Here is an 8,500-nt window from a genome sequence, read left to right on the forward strand (position 1 = left end):
GATTTTCTTAATATCAATATTTTTCAAATTTCAATGTTAAACTTCCATAAGTCTTCAATTTTTAATTCTCCAAAAGTATCTTTTAAGATATTTCAATTTCTCTGTGATATTTAGATTCCTAAAAACTTTCTTATACGTTTGCACAATTTTTGGATCTTCGTTTTTCGCCATATTAATTTTTTTAATTAATTCTTTTTTTTTCTCTTTGGTCGTTGTGTTATAGATCATAAAATTTTTTCTAAAAATTCATCAAGTATATGATAAAAATGCACAATTGCAAAATTGCGACATTTCAAATTTAATATTTCCATATTAATCAATATGATAGCCAATTTCAATAACGAGATTAACAATGGAAAGCTTTCCTTATTTATTAAAAATTTTGCTTATTTATATCGTGCGTAAATGCTATATACATATTTCTATTTGTAGATGAAGAATTAATTAGGATATTATTAATTTATGTAATTAATCATAAGTGTTATCAATTGTTTTATTTATACAGCACAAAATGAACGATCATTTTGCGCCCTTTATTTACAAAATATATTTAATAATCAGTGCATATTAATTAAAAGCTTACATATTTTATAATAAAACATATTTAACTTCATATAGATATTTAATGGCACAATAAACGATATAAACCAAATGATGAATATGAAATAAGAAACAAAATAGATTATTAATCTTTTGTTGAACCTTTAATTATTTTCGAATTTTTTCGCAAAATTTAAGGCACCTATAAATAGAATAATCGATACAAAAATCACTTCTAATCATCAAATAAACATATTTTCCTCTCAAGAAGTCAAACACAGTTTTCTTTAGATTTCTTTTAATTCTTTTAAATTCTTTTATCTTCTAAATTTTTTTATCTTCTAAGATATTTTTAGATTTTCTTTAATTTCCTTCGATTCTGCACTTTTTGTAACACTAGAATATCTTTGTTCTTTATATTTTTTTCAGATTCTTTCAAATCTTCGAATTTTTGAATCTGAAATTTGAGAGAACCTGAAAGCATAATTTTTCCAGGCTTTGGTTTCTCCACTTAAATGTCCAATGACTTCCTTGTGTTGCATTTGTCCAGATCTGTCTTTTTTTATCTGGCAAGACCTGGGATAAAATTAAGTACTATTGAAAAAAACAAATTTACGCTATGTAGATATAAATATTACATCAATAAAATTTTATTCGTAATTTATTTTGTTTATTGAAAACTTGAAGAAAAAGTCTTTTCTTTCGTTGAAAAAAAAAAAAAATTTTCTCATAGAAATTTTCCTTTAAAAAAACTTCTATAATATATTCCTTCCATTTAATTAAATATATAAATAAATAAAAGTATTTTTTTCTGAAATTTTTTCCTTGTTTTTCAATTAGTTCTCATTTTTCAAGAAGATACATTTTTAACGATCTTCTTATCCCTTTTTCTTTCCTACTTATTTTCTTTGCCCCTAGCCCCTCACCTGAGAACGGGGGAGCTAAGGGATATAGCAGCAGAACATTCGGCGTCAGAGAAATCTTGTTCCGGAGTAATGCTTCTTTCTCGGGAATGCACCTGAGATGTGTTTGGATTACGACGTATTTTCTTCATTCCTGGCATGAAATCGGGATGACCTCGACCTCTACCTCTACCCATGCTTGTCTCATTATCTTGGCAAATTGACTCGGTGACAATTTCCGGAACGGGACGTCTACTGTTAGTACAGGGGGAGTTCTGCATAACATCTTGTTGTTGGTTGCTATCTTCCTGTAGATTGCTACGTCCCGAGCGACGTATTTTATCTTGATTTATAACGCTTTTAGCGATGCAAGCGGCGGTATTGCGGGACTGTGTCCAGCTATTAGAAGTAACTGGCTGAGCCTAGGATAACATTTTGTGCATTGAGATTAACATTTGTTTTAGAGTTTGCAATTTTTGCATATTCTAAAAAATTTAGTGTAATATCTAACAACGAAATATTTAAAAAGTAGAGAAAATTGCACCTGCATTAAATTTTTATTAAAAAATATCGATTTAAAATTTATAAAAAAATCTATAAATTGAGAAATATGCGATTGACTTAAGGAGGTTCTCGCGTTTGATGAAATATAAGACAAGTCTAAATAATATATATGTAATACAAATGTTAATATTAATAATATCTAGAAAAAATTTCATTAACTTTTGCCATACCATTTTGAAGATATTTAATTCTAAATTTATAAAATTTTACATTACAAGTTGGAGGTATAACCTTATTTTGTAATTATTTTTTTTTAGTTATTCTTTTTTAAATTAAGACACTTGCGTATAAGATAGCAATTTAAAAATCGTTATAATTATAAAATAAACACTTAAGTTTGTTCCCGTAAGTTTCATTTAAACTGACCATACAGTTTACAAGAAATTTAAATTCTTTGAAAAAAGCTAGAATATATGCCAAATAGATGATGCGTATACATCAAATGAGCATCTTACAACTTTTGTCATTTTAAAAATATTTAGTAACATAAAAAATAAACAATAATTATGTATAATGGCATAAGATATTGCTGGTAAGTTTTTTTTTAATCTAGTAGTAATTATTTTAATTGTTTTACTATGAATAAATTGTCTATTGACTAGAAAGTAGTGAGAATCTCCTTAAGATATTTTATACTTAATTCAAATTTTTAAGATGACATACACAGGATGGGATTTGTTCCTTCTGGAGACGCATGTCATCGCTGATTTTCATCTCGTCTTTTGTCGAGGAATCGATTTTCTCTGAAAAGCAATTCTCCCTATTTGCTTTAGAAGTCCTCTCGTAGCTCTCACCGTTCATCTTCATTTTCCTGATCAATCGCTGCGCTGCGATCTTATCTTTCAGTTCGCGCACTTGTCTCTCCAATTCAGCTACTTCCAGATCGGACTCACATACTTTCGGAATCAATGACATTAAATGCCGTTCGGCAGCTTTCTGGATCATCATAGCGGAATCTAATCCACTTTTCCTCTTCATATCCAACCTAAAGAATACATATGTAATTAATAACATAATTATCGTTTTACAATGTTGAAATATTAGATAATCCAAAAGTCAATTTTAAAATGCTTTTATAAAATAAATGTCCTCTGACAATCAAATATTAGATTTCATACATCAATAAATAAAAATTATTATAAAAATATTTTTCAATTTTGAGAAATACAAAATAATTTACACAATTATTTAATAATTGCTACATTGATAAATATTTACTCACTTTAAAGATTCTATCAGTTCGGTGAACCCATCAGGTAAGCGTGCAGATTTCCTAACAGGTGTTGGCTTATAATCTGAGCCATCATGTCTAGATGCATCATCACCTAAATTGTTTATTCTCAAAGGAATCGGCTCAAATATCCTAAAAGTATAAATTGCACATGTCAAGGTACAATATAAAAAAAACTTTAGTCGCATTTATTTTTTTCAAAATGTATAAAAATATTTATACTCATTTATTTTATTGTCTATGATTTATATTATATAATTTATATCTTAAATAGTCGTTTATATAAAAATTGTTGTAGACAATTTTACATTAATACTCAAAAGAAAGATTCAGATTAAAGATTGGCTATGTTTAAATTGGATGAAGTGGCTAGCAGTCTACTCGTCAAGCAGGCTAGTTGCTTTGCCAATTTAAATAAGATCCTTTTAGATTTGAATTCTTCAAATTTGTAATATGTGATGCTAACCCTCGTTTATGCCTTAAGAATACATGTCGGAACTTGTGGGTGCCATGTGTTTCGGAGATGGACGCGTTGAGGAGGCAAGTAAGGAAGAAATCTTCCCTACAACTATTTACACTGGAGAAATGCGAGGCAAATTGCTTATGCAATATCTTGTCCCTCATTGTTGGAGTCAAGCTACTAGTGTTTCTGCGGAAACGGAACCAACCAATCACTTGCTTGCTCTTATCGCGCATAAAATCCTTCAATTTCTCTTTGTTGATCCGACCACTAGAGTCGTACAAAAGATCACTCAGAGGACATGTCACAATGGTCTCCACATCTAAAAGTGTTTATTTTTAATAGTAGAGGATAAAGAATAGCAATAATAATAAAAATAAGAATAATAATAATAGCAAGTCACAAGGAAATTGATAAAGTTTTATCTTATTCCGTTTGTTAGTTTATATTTTTAGATTAGTTTTCTCAACAATGTAGATAGTAGAAAAGATATTTAAACATTTGATTTCAATTAAGTTTTATCAATTATCTTATTCTGGTTGTCAATTTATATTTTTAGATTGATCTTCCTAACAATGTAGATAATAGAAAAGATATCTAAACATTTTGTTTCAATTAAGTTATGACACATATGAATTCAATATCTAAACATATTTTATAGTTTCTCTGAAAAAACATAAAATCATTATTATTAAGAGTATGATCATAAGTTAAAATAATTAAGCATTAAAATAATAAAGCATTATGAATGTTATTATTTGTTCTATTTATACATATAATTTTTATTAAATAATTATATTCCTTTTGTGCAGAAATACATGCTAGTCTTCTATTTTAATTTTCGTACAGGATAAATTCATTTTGATAAAGTTAAAGGTTTGTATAACTTCAAAACTCTCTTGTAATGTAGTTAAGAATTTTTGTATTTACTATAAATTCATTTAAATTGTTATTATTGATTCAAAGATATACTGTAATTATAATACAATGCATCTTTAAGCTTATATCAGACTATAAAGATTAGAATACAACCAATCAGGATGAAGCAAACTGAAATTAAAATTATCTTATTCCTGGAATTCTAATCTCTATTTCTCAGTCTTTAATGCATCCGACAAGTTTCATTCATCAGATTTCTTGACTTTAAAATAAAAAATAATGTCCCACTTTAAATACTTTACTGTTTTTACTTCAACAGGAGAATCTTAAATTGTTTTAAATCTGGCTTTACGCACAAAAAGGCAGCAAATATTTTTTTTCATTGACTTTTGAGATAAAAAGTATTGGGTCATCTAAAAAGTATCCGCGGTACTTTGTCACTAGATATATGACCATCAACACACATCTAGTGACAAAAAACCGCGAATACTTTTTAGATGACCCAACATTTTAAACGTTCGGAATACGCTCTTTTTATCTACACTTGCTCCAATGGCTGTGTCGTCGTTCGAAATGCACTTTCTGCACTCGATTCTTTTTTTTGTTGTTTACACGAAAAGAATGAAAGATGTGGATTATCGAGGCGACTGTACTCACTAATGTGAATCTTGATGGTTTCCACTTGATTGTCGGAGTCGGTATAGGTCTTAACGATGAATTCGAGCGCTTCGCCAAGGAGGAAGCCCATCTGCAAGAATTACGAAACGTCATTACTCATTGTTGGCAAGCGTATATGCAGAGGTTATACGACAGTAGAAGCAAGTCTGCCTTTCGGAGACAACATTTCTGCGCAACAGAAAGTTACGAAACTTTATTAACAAATCGATACATAATTCGTTTTACCTGCTTGCCGACACTGCGTACATTTTCGTAGAACAGCAACGAAAGCGCCGCGCCCGAAATAGTGACGAGCAAGTCGCCGTCCGCCATGTTGACGACAGTCAGCTCTGACGTTAGCCGTGGTTAGCCGTCTGCCGTGCATGCGTCAATCTGCAAAGTGCAACGTTGCATTTAGAATACTGAGAATATTTTATATATATATAGAATTTAATACACGCATAACTTTAATATAAAATGTATATTTAAGTACAAATTGTCCTCCAGTTAAATCATTGTGATATCTCATAATTTTCCAGGTAAAAAAAAAGAATTGTCAGAAGTGGGATTCGAACCCACGCCCACAGAAGTGGACTGCGACCTGAACGCAGCGCCTTAGACCGCTCGGCCATCCTGACTTCGTGTTGGTCTGCGAGTGATTAGGGCTCGATGAGACTCAAGACTCGAATTGCATGGTCGAACAAAATTCAAAATAGAGCAACTTTGATTTAACAAATGCAATAATCGGCTTCGCAGAAGGTATCAAAATTTAAAAACTATGAAGAGCCTCACAGAGATACGAGTCAAACAAATTGAGGATATTATATGTGGAAATTATAATGGAGTGTCTAAATAAACTTGAAGAAACGAAAACAATGCCTTGAATCAAACAAAGAATCTTTTAAAAGTACAAACAATTGCAGATCAATCGCGTTCCTTTATTTTAAAAAATGACACAACTCAAAGAATTAAATTTTTCAAAAAAGAGAAAAACTATTTCAATTTAACAGGAAAGTTGTATATTTCAACTTAACAGAAAACTATTAACTAATCAAATAATATTAGCAAAAAGAATATATTTAGAAACAAAATCAAATGTCATTTTTTATCAACAATGTTTGACAATCTTTAAAAGCCATCCTTTCTAAATCGTGATCGATTTTGATATCCTACAAAATATAATGAATTCAGAATAATTCATCAAAAGTGACATAATTCGAAATATCATCAACAATTAATTTATATTTATCTTGATCGATTCAAATGTCTAAATTCAAAATAAAACTTTTTTTACAAACTTGGAGCACAACAACTTAACCCTAAATATTTTTAGAAAATTCTCTTTTTATTTACAAGAACAACACAATTCACTTTTGTAAAGTGTTACGATTATTATAAAGTGTTTTTTTTTAATCTTAAGAATGACGCTGCAAGTGCTATTTGATGAACTAACTGTTAAGTTATTAAGTTAGTTTACTTTCAATGATTGATAGAGTCATTTTTATATATATTTGCTCATTCATAGTAATAATTTAAAAAATTTTATAAGTTTTGTCACTTTCGAAGTAAGGAAACGCAATAGTTACTGAATTATATATACACTAAAATGGGCATCTTCGCTGAAGCATAGAAAATCGTGGCACCAATTGATTAGCGCCATTTTAATTTGGTCAATATAAGAACGAATTAGAAACTTTCAGGTACTCATGCGCATTTACGTTTAGTGTTCTTTAGTGAGACGCATATGTCAGCAAGATTTTATCGTGTGTTGGATTATATTTGAAAGATTACTTTGGAAGATTATAAGATCGCGTAACTGTAGATGCAAAGCATTAATATGAAGTGTGTGCTTGGGTGTGGGCAGAGAAGTAAAAAGGGCATTTCATTTCATAGGTAAGAATTTTTGTATTAAATGTATCAATTCCTGCACTTATGTTAACGATGAAAAGTGTTATTAATGTTATTTTATTGAATGTACTAATAAAATTGAAGTGACATTATTTTTGTTTACATACCATTCATATCCATATAAATTTCCATACATCGATAGTACATCGATCGATACATCGATCACAGCGCGCGCACGAACGTTTCTGATTCGTTCAAATATCGTCCCAACTAAAATGGCGGCTGATCAATTGCGGCTACAAATTTTCTTCGATACCCATTTCCAGTATATAATATATAATTCAGTGGCAATAGTCTTGTTTCAATGTATTTGTATATTACTGCCAGTTGTCAATACGTATAGTATACGTATAGTATACGTAACGGGAACTATAGATTTTCAATACTGCATAGAAAACTTATTAGAGGGGGAATGGCCTATTCAAACAATAAGTGAAAAGTGGGCAAGATCTGAGAAACAGAAGATGTATTTCTATCCTGCTCGATAATTTTTCTTCTTTCTGAGCATGTGTCAAAAGAAGATAGAAGAGGATAGAAAAATATTTCTATCCTTTAGACCTTGTTCAACGTCCCCTTCTAGTAATTTAAGTTCTATGAAGGGTTCTATCAATCATGAAACTTTATTTCTAAAATGAAAAGTGAAAAGTGAAAATTATAACTTGAAGTTAATGGAGAAATTTTTCACTTTTCATCCTAGGAAAAAAGTTTTATGATTGATATCCAGTATTGGCAGTCAACTGACAGTAATATATGAACATTCCCATCTGACCGAAATCGTATTTCTCAGTCTAAGGAAGCGTTTATATTGGCCATAACCATATGCCGTAATCTGTAAAAATTGACCAATTACGGTTTACAGTTATATGGCCAATATAAACGCTCCCTACATCATGTGATCAAATTGATGCTTGATATTCGTCAATTTCTATTACGTGACTTATTTTGACGCCGAAAATGAGTTTCAAGCGTTAGCATAAAAAGGCACCTTTAAGTATGATCTATATAAGACGTGAGTTACAGATTGCAAGTTTGTTGTGTCAGCCAATCCGATGCTTCAATTTTAAAAGTGACGCTTCAAGATTGGCTGAAGCTCGATCTACATAAGATGCAGAACGCAGGTCGTAGATCGTAAGTGAAACGTATTTCAGATTGTAAAGCCTATTCTATAATAGTAAGCGTAGTTGTAAGTGGTTGTAGTTGTAAGAATTGACTAATCACAGTCAAAGATTCTCCTCACATTCGATTTGATTGATCAATTCTTACAACTACCACTTACAACTACGTTTATGATTATTGTAGAATAGGCTTAATAAGTCGCAGACTGCAATACGTAGGACGCAAGACGCAGGACGCGAAAGT

The 8,500-nt window shown here is 30.3% G+C and overlaps 1 protein-coding gene, 1 long non-coding RNA gene and 1 other non-coding gene across 5 annotated transcripts in view; 1 reads left to right on the forward strand and 2 right to left on the reverse strand.

Moving 5' to 3' along the window:
- Positions 1-479: 479 nt before the first annotated feature.
- LOC105146496 (BRISC complex subunit FAM175B) overlaps positions 480-8,500 on the reverse strand; it is a 34,346-nt gene continuing 26,325 nt past the window's right edge. Inside the window, exons 2-8 of one of the 3 annotated variants that reach the window (XM_011056797.2) lie at positions 5,480-5,626; positions 5,234-5,324; positions 3,704-4,019; positions 3,229-3,369; positions 2,670-2,991; positions 1,467-1,864; positions 480-1,116 (exon numbers count right to left, since the gene is read on the reverse strand). In XM_011056797.2, coding sequence (XP_011055099.1) covers positions 966-1,116; positions 1,467-1,864; positions 2,670-2,991; positions 3,229-3,369; positions 3,704-4,019; positions 5,234-5,324; positions 5,480-5,566 — 1,506 coding nt within the window. In that variant the 5' untranslated portion in view covers positions 5,567-5,626 and the 3' untranslated portion in view covers positions 480-965. Of the gene's footprint in view, positions 1,865-2,669; positions 2,992-3,228; positions 3,370-3,703; positions 4,020-5,233; positions 5,325-5,479; positions 5,774-8,500 lie in introns of those variants that run through there. The other 2 variants (XM_011056796.2, XM_087405776.1) reach the window with 2 other exon arrangements.
- Positions 5,624-6,109, forward strand: LOC105146497 (uncharacterized). The gene is made up of 2 exons (XR_015544959.1): positions 5,624-5,712; positions 5,773-6,109. It is a non-coding gene; the product is annotated as an uncharacterized LOC105146497 (long non-coding RNA).
- Positions 5,788-5,871, reverse strand: TRNAL-CAG (transfer RNA leucine (anticodon CAG)). The gene has a single exon. It is a non-coding gene; the product is annotated as a tRNA-Leu (tRNA).

Source organism: Acromyrmex echinatior, chromosome 4, assembly GCF_024713525.1.
Source record: "Acromyrmex echinatior isolate Ae372 chromosome 4, ASM2471352v2, whole genome shotgun sequence".
Taxonomy (NCBI): Eukaryota; Metazoa; Arthropoda; class Insecta; order Hymenoptera; family Formicidae; genus Acromyrmex; species Acromyrmex echinatior.